General features: G+C 56.2%; 3 protein-coding genes across 6 annotated transcripts; all 3 read left to right on the top strand.

Moving 5' to 3' along the window:
- Positions 1 to 208: 208 nt before the first annotated feature.
- FBXO24 (F-box protein 24) lies at positions 209 to 9,518 on the top strand. Its single transcript, XM_021680073.1, is given in 11 exon segments — positions 209 to 247; positions 2,440 to 2,538; positions 2,635 to 2,818; positions 3,771 to 4,009; positions 4,260 to 4,494; positions 5,315 to 5,473; positions 5,742 to 5,863; positions 6,142 to 6,273; positions 8,650 to 8,820; positions 9,155 to 9,313; positions 9,315 to 9,518. Coding segments are annotated over 11 exon segments (1,743 nt in total).
- Positions 9,519 to 10,767: 1,249 nt separating this feature from the next.
- On the top strand, positions 10,768 to 15,961 carry PCOLCE (procollagen C-endopeptidase enhancer). The gene is given in 10 exon segments (XM_021680072.2): positions 10,768 to 10,939; positions 11,784 to 11,859; positions 11,861 to 11,893; positions 12,325 to 12,583; positions 13,490 to 13,614; positions 14,123 to 14,259; positions 14,565 to 14,794; positions 15,048 to 15,125; positions 15,245 to 15,415; positions 15,547 to 15,961. Coding segments are annotated over 10 exon segments (1,368 nt in total). The 5' UTR covers positions 10,768 to 10,847; the 3' UTR covers positions 15,714 to 15,961.
- Positions 15,962 to 18,249: 2,288 nt separating this feature from the next.
- Positions 18,250 to 21,216, top strand: MOSPD3 (motile sperm domain containing 3). 4 transcript variants are annotated; one of them, XM_044915159.1, is made up of 6 exons: positions 18,250 to 18,352; positions 18,847 to 19,110; positions 19,337 to 19,412; positions 19,627 to 19,856; positions 20,621 to 20,785; positions 20,887 to 21,216. In XM_044915159.1, exons 2-6 carry the CDS (start codon positions 18,909 to 18,911, stop codon positions 20,916 to 20,918), a joined length of 705 nt encoding a protein of 234 aa, XP_044771094.1. In that variant the 5' UTR covers positions 18,250 to 18,352; positions 18,847 to 18,908; the 3' UTR covers positions 20,919 to 21,216. The 4 variants fall into 4 exon arrangements, with proteins under 4 accessions (XP_044771094.1, XP_021535745.1, XP_021535744.1 ...); XM_021680070.1 differs by having other exon boundaries at positions 18,285 to 18,507; XM_021680069.1 differs by having other exon boundaries at positions 18,286 to 18,368.
- The last annotated feature ends 552 nt before the right edge of the window (positions 21,217 to 21,768 follow it).

The raw sequence follows: 21,768 nt of genomic DNA, 5'->3' as shown, positions 1-21,768 counted from the left end.
TCAGGTCTAACCAGGAGACGGGGACGCCGGCCCTCCACTAGAAGGGATAGAGGCCGAGTGACCGCAAGCCGGGGCTCCTGGTTTTCTTCCAACGGAGGCCAATCGCAAGCCAGATACAGGCGAGTGACTGTCAAGAAGGCCAATTCGATCCTCCGGAGGGAACCTGGCCCGGCCTCTTCTCTGAGGGACGGCTGTACCTACCAATAGCATGGGCGAGAAGGCGGTCCCTTCGCCTAGGAGGAGGCGGGTGAGCTAGAACTTTGTGACTGAGGTAAAGAATGTGATCGCTGCGCGCCGGACCGGCCGGCAACAGTGCAGGGGCTGGAGTGGCGCGTGCGACCTGGAAATGTTACGGAGCGAGCCCGCTTTGAGGGCGCGGGGGAGGCCGGCGTGGGGGCCAGGCGACGCCTGAGGCCAGTGCGCAGCGGGTCGTTGCATCCGAAGGGACCATGGAGGCCTTTCCGGCCGCGGAGGCTGAGGCCCTGCGTAGGTGTCCGGAGCCCCGGCGGGCGGGGGGCTTCCCAGAGACCGGAGATGCCCAGCTCAGCTCCTGGAGGAAGGGTTACGGGAGACCGGAGAGCCTTCAGAGCTGCCGCCCGGCTGGCCAGCCCGCCCCGAAGAGCGCGCCTGGACGGGAACTGTGATGACGAGCCCGGGGCGGGGGGGGGGGGGGGGGGTAGTCCAGAAGGGACCGTGCCCCCTAGAAGAAGCCCCCCGTTTTACAAATGAGGAAACTGAGGCGGAGGGAAGTTGATGGGTTGGCAAGAGCAATCCGCAAGTTACTGACCGCTCGCTCTAGAAGCCCGGTTTCCCACCGTTTCCCAGCAGCTTCTATGGTGGGCTTTTTCTATCTGCACCCTCTTCTTTGCCTCCTGAGCTGAAATGGAGTGGATCAAAGGGGACCCAGACACCAGAGGAAGCCGACGACCATTTTTCTGTCTGCTGAGAGATCTTAGCATCCTCTTAGGTGGCATAACATAGTCCATTTAATATGGTCAGAGTTGCCTGACTGCAAACCACTGAAAGTTTCTTGTAAATCACATCTCAAATGTTGAAATTCCTAAACATTTATTGAATGATTAAAATTCCATCCACGGTGTCTCAAACTAGTTGTTTACTACTCACCATGAATAAGGGAGTTTGGGTGGTTGACGATCAGCTAGCGCAATGAATTCTGTAATACTAGGCAGCTGAGGGCTGGTTGTCCAGGACTGGATAGCTTTGAGTTCCTGGAAGACCCGGTTACTCCTTGGATTTATTGGTGTAGATCCTTTGGTCCTACCTAGACAGACACACCCCCAAATCCTGCTGTTTCTCATACATGGCACCCCTGTCCCCCTGTAAGACTACATTAAAAGCTTAGACTCTGGGAGATACCCCAAGGTTCAGTATCCCTTTCTTCCACCTTGATAGGTTGTCCTTCATACATGCATTGATGTTACTATCCAGGAAATCTGCTTTTGGGTGTGTTTTTATGAGCCTAAAGAATTTGTGCTGAATTATTCCCACTTTAATCTGGTGCATTCTCTCCTCTAGGAGAGTCTAGCAGGGTCACCAATCCCCCTCATCTGTCAAAATGAGTTTATACTTTTTTTTTTTTTTTTAGTTTATACTCGTGGGCTACAAATCCCCTGGAGGCCCTGGCCTGCTGAGATAGGAGAATTCACCAGTGTTTCTCTACGGAGCAGAGTTAGTGCTAAAAGGGCCTCAATTGGAGGAACCTCACAACTACTCCCCAAAAGTAAAGGCCTCATCTGCCAGTAGTTCACACTTTCTCTCTCCTGTAAAATGCATATCCCACGAGCCACTGGGTGGCTAGAGCTGAGCTAGAACCCAGGAGCTGTCTAAGAGAAAATCCCGGGCCAGGTTGGGGAAAATAGGTCACAGTAGCTGGGCAGTGAGGTCACAGAGAGGTTTGTCTTCCCAGACTCCATGGGGGAGGGGCTTAGGAGGCAGAGGGGCCCCAGAGGTCCCCCAAGCCCAGGCGGGGGACATGGTGTGGGAAAGGCAGCAGGGACGGGGGCCAGGGAGCTGACTACGGGGGGGCCAAGGGGCCCGGAGAGATGAGGGCAGGAGCAGGGAGGGGGCAGTCAGGATGGTGAGGAGAAGCCGGAGACGAAAGCTGCAAAAAGTCACCGGGCTGTGCGGACGGGAGGAGGGGCTCCGGGTGAGGGGGGAGCGAGCCAAGGGAAGGACAAGAAGATGGCAGCCAGAGATCGGGGGAGGGGTTCTTTGGAGCCGGTGGACCAAGGAACATGGCAGACAGGGAGGGGTGACCCATGGACCTAGAGAGAAAGATGGGAGGATTTGAGAACACAGAGCTGGAAGACAGAGCTGTGAGCCCCCAAGAAAGTAGCTAATGAAAGACAGGCTGAGAGAAGGGAGCAAAAGAGGCCTGACTCTCATGGAACCCCTGTGCTCCCCATTCTCCTTGGGTAGGTGAAGCGGAGCTGCCCTTCATGTGGCCCAGAGCCTGGGGGTGAAGAGAAGAAAGGGAGAGGGAACCCAATTTCTGTTCAGCTGTTCCCCCCAGAGCTGGTGAGTCCTCCGCAGGGAGGTATTAAGAATAAAGGACAGGGGGCCAGACCGCTGAGGGGCCCCGGTGATCCCTGCTTCCTCCCTCCTGCCCCCCAGGTGGAGCATATCATCTCATTCCTCCCAGTCAGAGATGTAGTCGCTCTGGGCCAGACCTGCCGCTACTTCCGCGAAGTGTGCGACGCCGAGGGCGTGTGGAGACGCATCTGTCGCAGGCTCAGTCCTCGCCTACGAGAGCAGGGCTCTGGGGTCCGGCCCTGGAAGAGAGCTGCCATTCTTAACTGTACACCTCCCCAGAAACTCCCGTTCTCTTTGCCTCTGTCCTACCTTATTCTGGGGTCTCTCCTGTTCCATAGAGTTGCCTCAGCATTCTCGGCCAAACTTCCGGGGCCCCTTTCTGTGGAAGAGATTCAAAACATACGCCCTCCAGCGCTGCAAGCTTCTAGCTCCACCCTCTGATGGACCCCCGTTACTGGCATCCGTGACAAACCTCCCTACGTATTCAAAATCTCTGTCCAAATCCCGGACACCTCCTCCACCCCCCAAACCTGGAGTTTTTCCTCCTCTAAACCAGGGTTTCTTAACCTCATCACTGTTGCCATTTGGGGCCAAATAGTTGTTTGGAGTGGGGGGGCTGTCCTGTGCATTGCAGGATATTTAGCAGCATCCCCGGCCTCCACCCACCAGATGCCAGGAGCAAACCTCCCCCCAGTTGTGACAGTGTTACCTGAGAGACAGAATCACCCCAGGCTGAGAAACATGCTCTAAACCATTCCCAGGGAGTCCCTATCCAAGTACTTGAGATAAAGGGAGATCCAGATCTGATCCAGACAGCAGATCCAGAGCTAGGGGTGAGGGGGGTTACTGGCCTTTCTCGGTCATTCTTTTTCACTCCTCTTGCTGCTTTTCTGTGTATTTTCCCCTTGATGTCTCTGATGCAAGGTTGGACCGAAGAAGCGCTCACTTAGAAGCATGTGTAGTGCCCTGGGCTGAGGGGCAGAGGGGGACAGAGAACTCAAGCTCAGGCATGGGGGATTATTAAAGATATCCTCTATAGGGGATTATTAAAGATGTCCTCTGAGCTTTCCAGTGTCCTTTAGAAGGGGTCTGTTCCCCAGTCTTGGGTGTAGGAGCTGCTACCACGCTACCCAAGAAATCTAGTCTGCCCAAGCTCTGATTCCTCTCCCTTGTGCCATCCTGACCCCTTGAGCCTTCCATCTCCTTCCCTTCTCCAGACACGAAGGGCCTGTATTTCCAGGCATTTGGGGGCCGCCGCCGCTGTCTCAGCAAGAGTGTAGCCCCTCTGCTAGCCCATGGCTACCGCCGCTTCTTGCCCACCAAGGACCACGTCTTCATTCTTGACTACGCGGGGACCCTCTTCTTTCTCAAAAATGCCCTGGTCTCCTCTACCCTTGGCCAGATCCAGTGGAAGCGAGCCTGCCGCTATGTTGTGTTGTGTCGCGGAGCCAAGGATGTGAGTAGCAGAGCCCTGGCAGCTGAGACCCCACCCCTCCTGCAGTGGGTGGGTGGGGGGACCCAGGGCCCACACCAGCCCTGAGATAATCTCCTCGGGACAGTTGCCCTCCTGTCCCAGGAACTGAGAAACAAGTCCTCGTTTCCCAGCCCTGAACCCAAGTACCTCATCGCTCATCCCAGGATCCCGTTGTCCCAGCCTCATTCCACTCCGAGGCCTAGATCCCAGACACCTTCATTTCTTCCTACAGTTTGCCTCGGACCCAAGATGTGACACAGTTTACCGTAAATACCTCTATGTATTGGCCACTCGAGAGCAGCCAGGTGTGGTAGGCACAACTGGCAGCCGGGCCTGTGACTGTGTCGAGGTCTATCTGCAGTCCAGTGGGCAGCGGGTCTTCAAGATGACCTTCCACCACTCCATGAGCTTCAAACAGATCGTGCTGGTCGGTCAGGAGACCCAGCGGTCTCTGTTACTTCTCACAGGTATGGCCCAGAGTAGTGGTTTGCAAACTGCTTTCTACAGATTCTTCAGGACCTGCTGCAGGGGAAGGGGAGGCCTCTCACATGGGTTTCTGCAAGTCACCTCATCCTGCTCTCAAACCCAAGAGCTTCGCTTTTTTGTCTGTCTCCTCATCTAAGATTCTGTGTGTCTCATATGAGTAAAGGGCGCTGCTGCAAAAAGTAGTTTAAAAACCACTGTTCTAGTGGAAGTCCAATTTTCCAAAATTCTAACCTTTGTAATGTCCCTGTTATACACTACACTTAATTCCCCAAACTTCCCCCACCCACTTGCTCACTGTCGCATATATATATATATATTTAAGTTTTTGTTTTATTTATTTAAGCAATCTCTACACCGATTGTGGGGCTCAAACTCACAACCCCGAGATCAAGAGTCACAAACTCTTCTGACTGAGCCAGACTCGTGCCCCTGTCCCCTTTATTTGACCACACTCCCAAGCTTGAGACCCTCTGGACTTCTTCATGCCAGGCAGGGCCCCAGTTCTCAGCATAATTCTTCCTAACACTCCAGTTGGATTCTGCCAAATCTATTAGGTGTTCCCTCCACTCGTCTTTTACACCCAAGGACTTCCCTGATTTATTTTTGGTGGTAAAGGGCTAGAGTCTGGACAACTCAAGGTCACTCTTCCCTTATTCCATTTCTACCCTTTTTCTTCCAGCCCCACTCTAGGGCAGGAAATGTTTTATCCGTATGGCTTAGAGGGTCTACTGGGAACTTAATGTGGATATTGGGGGGGGTTCCCCGCCCTCACATAATCATCTGCCTCTCCCCATCTCCCAGAGGAAGGAAAGATCTACTCTTTGGTAGTGAATGAAACCCAGCTGGACCAGCCGCGCTCCTACACAGTTCAGCTGGCCCTGAGGAAGGTGTCCCGTTGCCTGCCTCACCTTCGTGTGGCCTGCATGGCTTCCAACCAGAGCAGTACTCTCTACATCACGGGTAAGGACCACCGTCCTTCTTCTCTAGACCCTGGTCTTAAACTCACCTTCCAGAAATGGACAGCGCCCCCTGATACTTACTCCAGCCTGCGGTGCACCCTCTCAGGCATCCTAATGAAAAGATGAGTTTAGGTCCCCAGACATCATAGCTGGTATATTGCTAGTGGGTATGAGATGCCCCAGATCTTGCAGCTTTTATCCCAGGTGGGGCCTTAGCTCTAGGAAATAGGTGCCCAAAGCTGCTGAGCTGAGGGCTCCTGACCCCCCAGACCAGGGGGGAGTGTATTTTGAGGTGCATACCCCAGGGGTGTATCGTGATCTCTTTGGGACCCTTCAAGCCTTTGACCCCCTGGACCAGCAGATGCCGCTTGCTCTCTCACTGCCTGCCAAGGTAGGATCCTGGAGGAATGGGGCAGACCAGGGGGTGGGCAGAGGAGGGGGGTTAGGGTTTGAAAGGTACCAGAGGTCTGAAATATGAGCAGGCATCAAATGATTGCTCAGGGAGGGACAGGGGACCCAGAGAGAGGGGCGAGGCAGTGGGCAAGGCCAGCGGGCAAGGCCAAAAGAAGTCAGCTGGGAATGGCAGGTTAGCAGCTGGGAGATTCCGGAGCTCAGGGTTCCTCTGGAGGGAACTGAATGCCCACCTCCTCTTTCTGTCTTACTTCCTAGATCCTATTTTGCACTCTTGGCTACAATCACCTTGGCCTGGTGGATGAATTTGGCCGAATCTTCATGCAGGGAAATAACAGATACGGGCAGCTGGGAACAGGGGACAAAATGGACCGAGGGGAACCCACACAGGTGAGACTGTTTCTCAGTTACTCTCCTCCTGACCCCCTTCCTCCAATTCCCTAACCCCCGGATCTCTCCGATTCTCCACTCTCTTTAGAACCCACTCCTTACTCCCTGGGGAAGTTAAGCCAATCAGTGCGTCACGCCTGTGTGCGACTGGTGCATGTCTTTCCCAGGGTTGGCACTGTGAGGTCCGTTCTGTGCGGTGTTTGCTGTAAGTGCACTAGGAATTCAGTGAAGCACGGAGACCGGGGTGGGGAGGGGTGGGATGGCCTAACCAGAAGAGGTGAGAGGTGATCAGGTCCTGGCGGCTTAGATCGGATTTGGGTGGGCACACGGAGAGGCATTCTGCATACTGGGGACGACATCGCGGCTTGCACATACCTGAAGCAGAGACGGTGTTTCGGAAACCAGTAGATATGAGGCGGTGCAGGTGGGGGTGAGCCCGGAGAAGCATAACTTTGGGAAAGAGTCACTGCAGGTTTCGGGAGCAGAAGGTAACCCCCACGGATAACTGAGAACAGGAGGCTGCGGAATGAGAAGCCCACTGGGAGACTGTGGAGACCCAACAGCACTTGAGACAAGAGCCAGGGGCAGTGAGGACCCAAAAGAATGGATCCCGGAGATGTTTTGGAAGGAAATGAACAGGCCCTGGAAACTGCTGAGATGCGAGGAGAAGGCCCCGAGGACAAAAGGGGCTCTGGCGCAAGACCCCTTGAAGAAAGATGGCGTGCCTACAAACGTGGGAAGGGAGGCTGGCTTGAGGAAAGAGGCAGAGTGTGAATTTGGACTTTTTCCAAAGTGGAAATGTCTCTCTGCCATTAGATTCCATGTCGGAACAAGGCTGACACGGACAGAAGTAGGGATGGAGGAGCAAAGCCCAGGCAGGAACCGATGCCGTAGACAGAGGGAATGAAAAGGCCGTCTCTGAGACCAGAGGGGCACACCCTCGGATGCCAATCCCAGAAGCCGTGGACTCAGAGGGTTTCAAACAGGAGGGGGTGACTCATGGTGACAGATAATGCAGCACTATACTTACTGACACGGAAAGATGGTCAGGCCATATTTTTCGGTGAAAAAAAGTGTGAAATTATTTTACATAATACAATCCCATTTTTGTTTAAAAATATACAATTTATACATACACACACACACAGTAGTGAAGAAGAATATCCAGCAAGATATTCACAGTAGGTGGTGGGATTCCCAGTGATTTTTTTTTTTTAGTAGGTTCCATACCCAGTGTGGAGCCCAACACGGGGCTCGAACTCACGACCCTGAGATTAACACCTGAGCCAATATTAAGAGTCTGGGTGCTTAATCGACTGAGCCACCCAGGCGCCCCTTGCCAGTAATTTTTTTCTTTTTAAAGATTTTATTTATTTATTTGACAGAGAGAGACACAGCGAGAGAGGGAACACAAGCAGAGGGAGTGGGAGAGGGAGAAGCAGGCTTCCTGCAGAGCAGGGAGCCCGATGCGGGGCTCAATCCCAGGACCCTGGGATCATGAGCCGAAGGCAGATGCTTAACGACTGAGCCACCCAGGTGCCCCTTGCCAGTGATTTTTAAATTAATCTTTGCTCGCCAATATTTTATAATTTTTCTATAATGACCATAAATTACTTAACCTGTATCTTCAAAATTAAAGCCCTCATGATCTCAGGAAGAAGCGTGCAGGAGAGGCCCTGGGATTTGGCAGCTGGGAGGTCAAGTGCGTTTGGAAAGAACATGTCAGTAGCTTAGTAAGCAGAGAAAGCCTGGCTGTGGTGAGAACAAGAATGGGGTTGGCCCCAGACTGGTCATGTAACCAGTTCTGCTGCCTAAAAGACAGCCGTCAGAAGCCGCAGGAATCAGGTGGCAATGTTGTTTTCCAAAATAGGGTCTCCAGTTTGAAAGAGAGGGATAGGACAAGTTGAACATGCTGGAGAGAAAAGGGAGGAGTAAGTGGAAGGAAAGTCCTTCCTGGGGGCTGACCTGGAATTGCACAGGGAGGGAGTCTTTCTTTGGGAAGAGGAAGGATAGCCCTCCTCCTGGGGCTGGAAGGCAGGATGAGAGGCTGGCCTGGCACAGGCCTGGGGTGACAATGAGGGAGCAGATAGCCGACCCTGGACTCAGACCAGTAGCATGTTTTCTGGGGAGCAAAGATGAGGAACGAGCAGAAGTGCTAGACCCCGTGCAGTCCGACTGGGGCTGCAGGAGAACCAAGGAGGGCGAGATTGCTGCTGGTCTGCCTCCTGGCTGGGTGGCGGGTGGGGTGGGGGGATGCTGAGTCCCTTCACTTTCCTCTCCTCATTTTCCTAGATTCTTCCCTGAGCCTTCCTGTCCTATCTGGGCCCCCAAATCCTTGGCGTTCCCACCTTAGGGATCCTGGCCCTGTGTCCTCAGGTGCATTATCTGCAACGCCCCATTGCCCTGTGGTGTGGCCTCAACCACTCCCTGGTGCTGAGCCAGGGCTCGGACTTCAGCAAGGAGCTTCTGGGCTGCGGCTGTGGGGCTGGAGGCCGCCTCCCTGGCTGGCCTAAGGGGAGTGCCTCCTTCGTGAAGCTCCACGTCAAGGTCAGAGCACTGTCAGACAAGCAGGCAACCAGGGAGGGCAGGAGCAATAGAGCGAGGTGGGACAGCGACGTAGCCGGGGCTCCTGCAGGAACCTGGGGGCCCCATCGTCCCAGCATCACCTGCCTCCCTTCCCGGCCCCACACCACGGCTCCTGGCTCTCTCCCTTAGCAGACCCTGCTGGCCCTCTCTGACCTCACACAACCTTGGGGCTTGGCCAGTCCGAGCTCGCTTGCTGGCTCGGGGCTGGTCTGAGAGGGAAGAACACAACAGCTCGGGCTTCCTGGGAACCCCTCAGTAAAGGCCCCTCTCAGCCACGCCCCTTCTCTCCTCCAAGGTCCCTTTGTGTGCCTGTTCCCTCTGCTCGACCAGAGAGTGCCTCTACATGCTGTCCAGCCATGACATCGAGCAGCACCCCACCTATCGGGACCTTCCAGCCAGCAGGGTGGTGGCGACCCCTGAGCCCAGCCTGGGGGCCGGAGCATCCCAGGACCCTGGGGGGGGTGGCCCGGGCCTGTGAGGAGTACCTCAGCCAGATCCACAGTTGCCCCACATTGCAGGATCGCATGGAAAAGATGAAGGAGATCGTGGGCTGGATGCCCTTGATGGCCGCACAGAAGGATTTCTTTTGGGAGGCCTTGGACATGCTGCAGAGGGCTGCTGCAGGGGTTGGCCCAGGCCCCCCAACCCCTGAGAGCTGACCCCCCTCTCATAATCTCACCCCTGGAGGGAGAGTCTGGCCCTGGGCCAGGAGCTAAGGAGAAATGGGGTGGTAGCAGTAAATACTGCACGTGCACACGTTGGGGGGGGTGGGGAATTGCTAGACATGCCAGGGTGAACCGGGAACTGTTTTGTAAGATGTTCGGGGGGCTGCCCAGGAGGGGCCCCCAATCTATCATGGACAAGAGATTTGATGGACAAATAGAATAAAAGGCTGAAGTGAGGCCCGGTTTGGAGCCCTGGGGCCTGGGAGGAAAATGGGGCAGGGAACGGGGGCCCAAAGCCTGGCTTGGTGGGCAACAGAGGGCAGGAGCGTGGCCGGGGATGGGCAGAGCAGAAGCGGCTCAAGCATTCAGGTGGTGCAGACCTGACCACCTAAATCTCTCAGTTTGCTTTCCCCTCCCACTCCCAAGACTGGCCCAGGCTTCTGGACTTGGAAGTCCAAGCCCCACCTTCTGGAACAATGCAGTCAACATATGCTACTCGGTTCTCTTACTCAGATCCTCTGTCCCTCAGACTTACTCCCATCCTGAGGAGGCCACTTGCTTCTGACCTCACAGAGCTTCCTACCCATTTCCCTCAGTCCCCGTGAAGTCAGTGCCCTCTTCCCCTCCTCCCATTTACCTTCCAGGTCCAGTCTCACGTGCTGTCCCTTTCCCTCACTTTCTACTACATCCTCTTCTTCCTTAATGAGGGGGAGGCTCCCTTTATCCACATACCATGTCTCCCTAGCCCACTCCCATACCTCCAAATATTGGGAGAGAAAAATGGGTGAGCAGAAAGAATTTTCTCCTTGGCCTAGTCTGGCCCAGGGATGGGGAGAAGACAGTAGAAATTTGAAGTGGAAAATAAGCTGGAGCGGTGTGTGGGGGGGGTCAGGAAGGGGGTGACTGGATGTCGGGGGTCAAGGGAAGGACTTCCTGTGGATGCTGAGGAGGCAGGCGTGGGGATGATCATGAGGAAGGACCAGAGGCTGTGTTCGCAGGATGTTCGGGCACCCGGCAGAGTGGGCTTCCAGATGACAGTACTTGATGCCTGCATTACGGCTGAGGGTCGATGCTCCCTCTGCCCTTTGTTGCTCCACCCCCTCCTTAGGTCAATATTTATGTGTCCTGGATGTAGAGAGGCCCCTGGACTCACCACTGTCCCGACTAAACTCTCCCTGTCCCGCCTTCTCCACCGCCCGCCCCACTGGCCAGTCCCCACGCCCACACACCCGAGGCCGCCTCATCTGGCACTGATTATCCCGGCTGCTGCCGCCGCTAAACTCAGCTGCCGCCTCAAGGACCCCAGCGCCTCTCCCCCCGGCCATGCTGCCTGCTGCCACAGCCTCCCTCTTGGGGGTCCTCACTGCCTGGGCCCTGCTACCTTTCGCCCAGGGCCAGACCCCCAACTATACCAGGTAGGTCTCTTGGCACCTTCCAGATAGCTTGAGTGAGCGTCAAAAGCCCTGATTCCTGGGGGTTTTGCCTGTGGATCCTGTGGATTCCTTCACTAACACACCACCCCCCGGATCTCCTGCAGCCCCAACTCTTCCCTAGCCCCCAAGTTCTCCCTCCCTACTGCAAGACCACAGTCTTCTGCGGGTCACCACTGCCCCCCCGTTCCTCCACCCTTTGTCCCCTGTCCTCTAAGTCTCCCCATCCACCCAGACCCTTGGCCCCCCGTGGAACCTGAGAGCACCAAGACCCTGAACTTGCCTGGTAGCTGGACATCTGGATTCCAGGAGGGAATTAGAGGTGGGGGGGAGGGGGGTAGAAAGTGGGAGACTTGGGAGACAGATACTCAAGTAGTTAGCAGGAACAGGAGCAGGGCAAAGGTTGGGAGCTGGGGAAATCTGGTCTCCAGGTTCAACGTGAGGGCCATCATTGCTGCTGCTCATCTCTCCGCCCCCTCCCCCCCCCATGGCCTCGTGGCTGTGTCCACATCTGGAAGTAGTTAGGCGGCTCCTGTCCCCGACTGCCAGGCAGGGCGAGGGGGGAGAGTGAGGAACAGCCTGGGGAGGATTCCGGGAATTCCTGTTGGGGTGGGGGTGGGGATTGGGGGGTGTTGGAGAGACAGCCAAGTTGCTGGCCCCACTTGTTCCTAATCCTCTCAATCCCGGTCGGGCTGGCTGAGGCTGCCCCAGATCCCCTAGGCCTTTCTCCTCCATCCCCCTGGCTTCCCTCCCTGCCCCCCCAATCCTCATTACCCTATCCTTCCCAAGCTCTCCTCCACTCATGGCTGACCCCTCTTCTGTTCTCCAGACCCGTGTTCCTGTGTGGAGGGGATGTGACCGGGGAGTCAGGTTACGTGGCAAGTGAGGGTTTCCCCAACCTCTACCCCCCCCAATAAGGAGTGCATCTGGACAATAACGGTGAGAAGGCCCTTCTGATCACTACCCCCTTGCTGAAGTCTCCCAGACCTGACTGCTAAGGGAACCCCAGTCTGCCGACCCCCTGCTCCCCGCTCCGGTCCCTGCACCACCCCTTCTCCCAGGGAAGTCCAAGCCCGTCCCCTCTGGTCACTGAGGGCGGCAGGGCCCACAATAACACGTGGCAAAGTGTCCTCACACCTTCCTTAACTCAGGGCCCGCTCGTCCATTCCCAACTCCATTCCCGCCCTCAGGTCTTGTCCCCTGAGCAAGCCACAAGCTGCTGCAGGGCCCAGGCCCTCTGCTCTGCACCCTGATGGGGTCCCTTCCTGTTCAGGCCCGGTTTCTGAGATGCTTGGGGAAAGAGAAGTACCCTCCGCCTGGGTTTTGTGTGGCCTGACTTTGCAGGTCCTCTTCCCTGTCCCCGCCTTCAGGTCCCTGAGGGCCAGACTGTGTCCCTTTCCTTCCGCGTCTTCGACTTGGAGCAGCACTCGGCCTGCCGTTATGATGCCCTGGAGGTCTTTGCCGGGTCTGGAACCTCGGGCCAGCGGCTTGGACGCTTCTGCGGGACCTTCCGGCCTGCGCCCTTAGTCGCCCCCGGCAACCAGGTGACCCTGAGAATGACGGCGGACGAGGGCACGGGAGGACGAGGCTTCCTGCTCTGGTACAGCGGGAGGGCCACCTCAGGCACTGGTGAGACCTCCCTCACCTCCGCCTTCCCCCTCTCCTGGCCCCGCCCCCGGCGCAGGCCCCGCCCTCAGCCTTAACATCCACCCCGAGCCAAACCCCGCGCCCGAGAGCCTAGGGCCCCCATTACCTCCCTTACCCTTTTTCCTCACTAACTGCCCCTTCAGTCCCTCCTCCCCGTCTTCTCTCCCCCCTCCCGCTCCCACCCCCCCCCCTTCCAGGCCCCCCCCCCAGGCGCGAGGCGGAAATGGGTCACCGACCCGCGGGTGGAATGGGCGGCCTGGGGTTACTGGGACGGTGAGTAACTGCCCGCCCCCGTCCGCAATCGGGCTCCCTCAGACGGGCGTGAGGGGGCACCCCTGGGCTGGGGGACTAGGTTCCCCCGACCCGGAGCCCCCTACACCCAGCCCGGGGCTCCCGATTGCGGTCCCATCACCCCCTCCTGGCGGCCGAAGTTTCCCCATTAAACATTTTAATGTTTAAGGCAGAGACCTACCCAAAGAGGCCTCTGGGGCTGTGCCCCAATTTGAGGGCACCCTCACAACGTGAGGACTCCCCAGCCTGCAAAGGGGACTCTTCCGCCGGACCGGGGAGATGGGATCTCCCACGGGAAGAGGAGCGGTGTGGTCGCGGGTCAGGGGGAGGGGCGAGAAGGGAGCGTGTCCAGCCAATGCCTCCTCCCCCTTCCACCGCCTGCCTGGGCGCCCGGAGGTCCAAGACTCCCCTGAGCCCTGCTCCTCCAAGCCCCCTCTCTGCTAACCACACCCCCCCCTTTCCTACCCCTCTTCTCGTCCCCTCATGCTGAGACCCAGACGTCCGAGCTTCCAGCACAGGCTTCCAGCCTAGAGCTCTCTTCGAGCTGACCGAGGGTCTCCACCGCCTCCCACCCCCACTCCTTTCTCCCCTCCCCAGAGCACCAATTTTGCGGGGGGCGGCTGGAGAAGGCCCAGGGAACCCTGACCACGCCCAACTGGCCCGAGTCCGATTACCCCCCGGGCATCAGCTGTTCCTGGCACATCATCGCGCCCCCGGACCAGGTACCGACCCCCTGCCGGGCCGCCCTCGGGGACCCAGGCGGCGTTCTCCAGCATGCAGCCAGCAAAGATTTACTGACCATCTGCTATGTCCCGACCACTGAGCTCGCGCTAGGGAGCAAAAACAGACCCAGAACTGCTTGCACTCAAACAAAAAATGTAAAATCACACCTGTGACGAGTCTTACGAGAGCGAGGTACACAATGCTGATCTATAAACGGTGTTTTGTGTGGTATGTGGTGGCGCTGGAGGTGATGCTGGGTCTGTTCCTTGAGCGTGAGCCTGGACTAGACCTTGCCCAAGATGGAAGACGCCGCCTAAGGGTTCCCCTGGGTGTGTGACCCTCGGAGCGGTGGTGTGAATGCTTTAAGAGGGGGCTCCGGGGGACACGGGAAGGGGGAGAGGAGGCTGCCGCGAGCTTCCGGGCTTCCGGAGGAGGCCAGGGGTGCAGGGCTTCCGCGCCCTGGAGCCGCCCGGGTCCCGCCGCGCAGCCTCCTCTCCCGGCGGACAGGTGATCTCGCTGACCTTCGGGAAGTTTGACCTGGAGCCCGACACCTACTGCCGCTACGACTCGGTCAGCGTGTTCAACGGAGCCGTGAGCGATGACGCCAAAAGGCTGGGGAAGTTCTGCGGCGACACGGCCCCGGGGTGAGGGGACGGGCCTGGGTGGGTTGGTGGGTCCGGGCGTCTCCACCTTTCTAGGGAAGGGAGTGGGGGTGGGGGTGGTGGTGAGAGGCCAGGCTTAGCTGAAGAGGCGGGATCTGAACCCGTGAACCCCAAACGGGCGGGCGGAACTAGTAGGGAACCAGGCAAGAGACCTGGCTTGGCACCAGGACGGGTCCACGGATGGAGAGGCGAGTAGGTCCTGCGAAGTCAGGAAGCTGGTGCAGCCAAGCCAGGGCGGAGATGACAAGGCCCCCCTGACGCTTCCCCCGGTGCCCCGCCACCCGCAGTCCCATCTCCTCCGAAGGGAACGAGCTCCTCGTCCAGTTCGTCTCTGACCTCAGTGTCACGGCGGATGGCTTCTCCGCCTCCTACAAGACCCTGCCGCGAGGTGCTGAAGGGCGGGCCCAGAGCCCAGGGGAGGATGCCCGGTCGGGTACCGCGCTCCCCAAGCCCGGACTCCCATCTGCGGAAAAACCAAAGGCCTCCTCTGAGGCCCAGGCAACTCCGGGGGCCCCAAGTGAGTCTGGGAAGGGGAAGGAAGGGGACACAGACTGAAGAGAGCATTTCAAAGACCTCCTTTCCAAACTCATTCATTCATTCATACATCACTCACTGGTGCTCTGTACTGAGGTCTGGTACTGGGTGCTGGGGCCCAACGCTGGATAGAGCTCTGAATGAATTCAAATCAGTGAGGCTGTTATGAGGAAAGTGGCCCTTCCTACCTGCTGGGTGGGTCCCCCTCCACAAACAGCACCCTCTCTCCCTCCTAGACGTGCCCGCTGTGTCCTGCCCAAAGCAATGCCGCCGGACGGGCACCTTGCAGAGCAACTTCTGTTCCAGCAGCCTGGGTAAGAAGCCCCCCTGCCAACAGCTCTAACCTCCCCTCCTGTCCTCCAAGTTCCCCCTCCTGGCTCCAGCCCTGAGCTGGCCTCCTGTCTCCTCACCTCTCACCCCCACTCTCTCACAGTGGTGACCGCAACAGTGAAGTCCATGGTTCGGGGCCCAGGAGAGGGCCTCACTGTCACTGTCAGTCTCATTGGTGCTTATAAAACCGGAGGCCTGGACCTGCCCTCTCCACTCACTGCCACCCTCCTGAAGTTTTATGTGCCCTGCAAGCAGTGCCCCCCCATGAAGAAAGGTAACGGATGTGGCAAAATGGGGAAGAGGACGTAGCCTCACAAAAATGATAGAATCTGAAGGACTCTGACAAGGAGGTACATCTCCAAGGTCTCAATAACACGCTCTCGCTCCCTCCCTCTCCTCCCCCAGGAGCCAGTTATCTGATGATGGGCCAGGTGGAAGAGAACAGAGGTCCTGTCCTTCCTGCAGAGAGCTTTGTGGTTCTCTACCGGTCCAACCAGGACCAGATCCTCACCAACCTCAGCAAGAGGAAGTGCCCCTCCCAGCCTGTTCGGGCTGCTGGGTCCCAGGACTGAAACCCAGGCTACCTTCCCAGCCCAGAGCCCTAGAGACTCCTTTCTTATCCAAATAAATGTTTCTTGACTGAGGAAGGGGTCACATCTCCATTTCTATGGTCTGGGGAGCCCATCTAGGAGATTTCATTCATTCGTTAAACTCAACAGATGTTTAGTATACAGAGCAATCTTTTAAGAATGTAAGACCTTGTCACCCCTTTGCTCAAAACTCTCCCTTATTCTCAGCACACACACACACACACACACACACACACACACACACAATCGAACTATGTAGAGGTGTCGGATGTGTTAATTAGCTTGATTGTGGTGATCTTTTCACAATGTGTACATAAATCCAAATATCGTACACCTTTTGTTTTTTTAAAGATTTTCTTTGAGGGGTGCCTGGGTGGCTCAGTCGTTAAGCGTCTGCCTTCGGCTCAGGTCATGATCTCAGGGTCCTGGGATCGAGCCCCGCATCGGGCTCCCTGCTCAGCGGGAAGCCTGCTTCTCCCTCTCCCACTCCCCCTGCTTGTGTTCCCTCTCTCGCTGTGTCTCTCTGTCAAATAAATAAATAAAATCTTTAAAAAAAAAAAAAAAAGATTTTCTTTGAGAAAGAGAGCACAAGCAGGGGGAGGGGCAGAGGGAGAAGGACAAGCAAACCGCCTGCCCCCCTCCATGTGGGGACCCTGATGCAGGGCTAGATCCCAGGACCCTGAGATCACCACCTGCGCCGAAGTCAAACACTTAACCGACTGAGCCACCCAGATGCCCCTCAAGTTGTACACCTTAAATATATACAATTTTTATATGTCTAAGATATCTCAATAAAGCTGTTAAAAAAAAGAAATAAAGAAAACCTCTCCCATAGTTTCACATTAGTCTCAGAATAAAATCCAAAGTCCTACTGCAGACTCTGAGGCTCTAGGTGACCTGCATCCAACCCTCCCACCTTATGTCATCTCTCACTGTTGTCTCCCATGCAAGTGCCGTTCCATCCAGTCTCGGTGGCTCCTTGACATTTCTAGTACCCTCCTGCTTTGCCTTAGCTATCCCCTCTATCCAGGATGCTCTCCACTGATTTTTAATGGCTTGCATCCTAACTTCAATCGGATCTCAGCTCAAAGTTCATTCCTAGTCACTCACTTGTTCATTCCAAATGGCAGGCACTTTGGAATGAACCAGAAAACAAAGCAAAGTTTCTGCTCTTGTGGGGAGGAAAGTACATTCTACTGGAGCAGGTAAATAATAAAATAAACACGGTGAAAATGAAGCTATGCTATCAAGAAAACAAAAGACTAGAAGGATAAAGGGGTTTCTACATTTGCTGGGGGGCTTTGGGATAAGATGAACTTTGTTTTTGCTCTACTGCTAATCAATCGCGTGGCCTGGGTGAGATCCTTCACCTTGCCGAGGCCACTTCTTTTGTGAAAGGAGTTGAAGATTCAGTGGGATGATGCAAGTGGCAGGGTTGGTAAATACTACTTCCTTGTGCAAATGTGAGTGATTTCTGAGTCCCATGCAGGAAAGGGAGACTCAGGAGAGGAGCCGTGGGCTGAGATCCTGATGCAGGCAGGTTGGGTGCGGAGAGCCAATAGATATATATATATATATCTACGAGAGAGAGAGAGAGATGGACTGAGCGTTCCGGAGACTTGGAAAGGAAAAGAGCATGAGTCTCGTCTTTTCTTGGGGTCTGGTGCACGTGTCTTCTCAGGCATCCAGGAAATAGTCAGAACAAGGATAGGGTCCAGGTGTCCTTCATAAGTCACTCATTCCCTGAAGCCAGGGGGTCTTGGCCTGGAGATACCCAGTGCCAGTGGTCTGGAATAGGCACATGATGGTTCTGTCAGGTCATTCCCTAGGTATCACCTACTGTACTGGAAGCCTCCAAAGAGGCTTACCTCTTTGTCCCTTACAAGGAGGACATATGCTTTTTGTATCAGGAGGCATGTGTAGAGTGGGGTGGGGGTGCAGGTCCTAGCAAGAATAGAAGCCGGAAAAGAAGCCAAGGGGGAAAAATGGCTTTGGGGGCGCCTGATTTTGATTTTGGCTCAGGTCATGATCTCAGAGTCCTGGGATAGAGCCCCGCCTCACCCAGCAACAGGCTCCCCGCTCAGCGGGGAGTCCGCTTCAGGAGTCTCTCTCCCTTTGCCCCTCCCGCTCGTGCTGTCTCTCTACTAAATCTTAAAAACATACAAACAAAAACAAAACAAAAAACCCGGCTCTTTTTCATGGGGTCCCTGCAGTTTCCCTGCCTCAATCCTAGTCCAACTGGAAGCAACCTCCCAACTAGTACTATGGAAAACTGCTATGATCGCTGCTTCTAGGAGAGCCTGGGATTAAAAGAGAGAGAGGTCTTCCCTTTGGGATGTGATTCTAGTGACTTGGAGGTCTCAGTGGGGAGGAACAACGCCCAGCTCCCAGCCTCCGCCGGTCCCCCTGAGTTACTCAGGGCAGAGCTTTCTGGCCGGAGTCGCCCGTAAAGTTTTACGTCACTGGGATCAAGCCAATCACGTCTTTAAACTCACCAATCGGCGTATACTGACGGCGGAAACGAGGCCGCCCTAGCCAATGACAGAGGCCGTACGGCGGAAGTGTAGAAATGGTCTCTCGGGAAGATGGCAGCCTCGGTCCGGCCAAAAATTGATGGGCAGGTGCAGTGACCAGAAGGTAAGTCTCACAGCACGAGCGGCCGTTCGGAGGCTGAGGCACGAAGGAGCTGCTCGCCGAGCTCAGGGAGAGGTCGGAGGCACAGATAAAGGTCTCTGGAGAGATTGGAGAAAGGGCGGTTTCGGAGGGGGACGCTGAGGTAGGCGGGGTCTGGCCGGAGAGCGGGGACGCCCGGAAGGGGCGGGGCCTGCGGTGGGGCGGGCGGGGCTTTTGGAGATCGGGAGCCGGGCCTGGAGACAAGGCCCGGGTTGGGAGCAGCTAGGGGCAGGGTTTATGGGGTGGGCGTGACCATGAGGTCGGGCTTGGGGCGGGGCCTAAAGGGACCCCGGGCAGAGCTGGAGAAGGGAAGGGTTTGGGGGGCTTGGGCCTGGTCTGCGGGAGCCTCATCTAGAGGGGTTCCGACGCGGCGGCGGCAGCATCAGACCAGGCCCTGCCCCCCGATCTCATTCCGATCCCTTTCTCCCCTGTCGTCCCCCAGCTCTAGACTCCAGGCCCTGTCCCCTGAGCTCTGCCCTCCTATGTCCACCGTCCACAGCCTGCATGCGCCGTGGGGCGCCCCAGGACCAGGAGCTGGTGGGCCCGGGGGCTCCTGGGCGGGGGTCCCGGGGCGCCCCTCCTCCCTCGGGACTTGTCCCGGTCCTCGTCTTTCCCCCGGACCTAGTATTCAGGGCGGACCAGCGGAGCGGACCCCGGCAGCTGCTGACCCTCTATAACCCCACGGGAGCTGCGCTTCGCTTCCGAGGTGAAGGGATGGGTGCCTCATGCCAGGGATCTGGGTCTGGCGGCGGGACACTGCGGGGCTGTGTGGGCTGGAGGAGTGAGATGAGTGGGGTCAGATAGCCAACCTTGGCGGACTGGAAGAGTCATGTCCAGCCCTGGGGTAGAAGGGAAGGGGGACTCTAATGTCCCTCCACCGGTAAGCTTGTCTCTGAAGCAATAGTCGGTCTGTGTGTGCCTTTATCCCTCAGTCCTGTGCACAGCACCTGCCAAATACACGGTGTTTGACGCAGAAGGATATGTGAAACCTCAATCCTGCATTGACATGTGAGTGAGGAGGGTAGCCAGGGGTCGCTGCCACCTTTGTCTGAATTACCGTGCTGGAGTCAATAGGGCTCAGACCTGGTTCTTGGCAACCTTTTTCCCCACCTCTGTCTACATCCCTAAGGGAAAGGCTCCTGGGAGGTGGGGCCTGGATCCACTTGGATCACTGCCTGTTACTCACTTCCTCTCAATGGGTCTCTCTCCTATTTTGGGACAGTGTGATTCGCCACGTGGCCCCCATTCCCAGCCACTATGACATCCAGGACCGCTTCCGCATTGAGCTGTCTGAGGAGGGAGCTGAGGGTCGAGTGGTGGGGCGCAAGGACATCACCTCAGTTCTGAGGGCCCCAGCCTACCCCCTTGAGCTTCAGGGACAGCCTGACCCAACACCCCACCCAGGGCCTCCTTCCTGGACAGCACCACCCACGGCCAGACACTTCCCAGAGAGTGAGTTGGGGGATGGGAATTCTTTTTTTTTTTTTTTTAAGATTTATTTATTCATTTGAGAGAGCGAGAATGAGAGAGAGTACATGAGAGGGGGGAGGGTCAGAGGGAGAAGCAGGCTCCTCGCCGAGCAGGGAGCCCAATGCGGGACTCGATCCCGGGACTCCAGGATCATGACCTAAGCCGAAGGCAGTTGCTTAACCAGCTGAGCCACCCAGGCGCCCATGGGGGATGGGAATTCTTGAGTTCTTGAGCATTACCCTAGAGATGCGCTCAGTTGGAGTTGAGGGGGTCTTCTGGTTCCGTCTTTTGCTTTTTGGTAGAAGCATTCCTAGGAGTTCAGATTTTATATCAGGTTAGGCAAAAAAGCAGACTTTGTAGTTTCCTTGGTTTCTGGCTTCTACCTAGAGGGAAAAGTTCTTCCTTAGCTCTAACTTCAGTACTTCCCATCATGTGCCAGCTCAGCTCAGTTCCATAAGAAACCCGTACCAAGTTGTGGGCTGCATATGGGAGAGAGAGTCCCTTGCCTGATGGACATGTACATAGGAGCCAATACTGAAGGCAGGGTGAAGAGAAAAAGTGCTGAGGGACCGGAGGGGAGAGGGTCTCTCGTGGCCTTGGGGACAGAGGCTCCAGGGAGGAGGGGACACTTGCAGTATGCCCCCTGGATGGCAATAAAAATACACCTCCCATCTTCAGCGTCCTCCCTGGAGGACCCTGGGCTGGGCAGGAGGGGGGTGGAGCTCCTGATGAGCCTTGTTTCCCAGACCGCCCCCCACAAGTGGCCACCAGCTCCTTCCTCCTCTTCTTGCTGACGGGCATAGTCTCTGTGGCCTTCCTGCTGCTCCCGCTCCAGGACGAGCTTGGCAGCCAGCTGCCCCAAATCCTGCACGTCTCCCTGGGACAGAAGTTGGTGGCAGCGTACATCTTGGGTGAGCACAGTAGTGGCCAGGGGCGTGGGGGCCTAGGAGGAAGGCTAGCAGAGCCCCAGCGCTGCTCACCACCAGCTTGCTGTCCTCTCTCCCCTCTCCAGGACTCCTCACCATGGTGTTCCTTCGGACCTGAGCTCCCTGCTCAACCTCCCCCCACCTCCTGGGGCAGGGACTTGGACGTGCACATGAGATAGCCACTCTGATGCTCATGCCTCGCCTCAATTCCTCCTCCTCTTCTTCCTGCCCATCCGCCCTCCCCCAGGCACCCAGGGATTTGTATTAATTTTCCAAATTGAATAAAATAAATTTTTAAAATTAAACTGAGAAATGGAGGGAGCAGCCCCTTTCTTCCCACTTCTTTCCTCCAGTTCCTCCTCCCAGCTGCAGGGGACCCAGGAATGAGGGGGCAGTCAAGGGGCCCAGTGAGGATACAGAAGACCTGGGTTCCAGTCCTGGTGCCACACCAGGAAAACCGTGTGACCTTGAGCAAGTCATTGAACTTCTCTGAGGTTCTATTTCCACCTCTAAAATGAGGGAATTGGGCAAGCAGATTTTTAAGGGCCCCTTTAGCCCCCCCAAATAGGGTCCTATCCCTAAGCTGATATACTTAAACTACAAAGTTTAAGTATAAATCCTGCTTGATCCGCCTACTGCAGACATCATCTCATAGTCTTGAGCCATCAGAGCCTCTTGCCAGGGTTGCCTAGATGCTTCCAATACCCAGAATCCTTTTCTGCTTCTTGACCCTTTATCTGCCTTATTTTGTCTCTCCCTTTAAGACTTCAGCTCGGGCACCTGGGTGGCTCAGTTGGTTAAGCGACTGCCTTCGGCTCAGGTCATGATCCTGGAGTCCCAGGATGGAGTCCCGCATCGGGCTCCTTGCTCAGCCGGGAGTCTACTTCTCCCTCTGACCCTCCCCCATCTCATGCTCTCTCTATCTCATTCTCTCTCTCAAATAAATAAATAAAGTCTTTAAAAAAAAA

This window comes from Neomonachus schauinslandi, chromosome 5, assembly GCF_002201575.2.
Source record: "Neomonachus schauinslandi chromosome 5, ASM220157v2, whole genome shotgun sequence".
Lineage (NCBI taxonomy): Eukaryota > Metazoa > Chordata > Mammalia > Carnivora > Phocidae > Neomonachus > Neomonachus schauinslandi.
The sequence above is the reverse complement of the archived record's forward strand: the minus strand, read 5'-3'. Positions and strand labels throughout refer to the sequence as shown.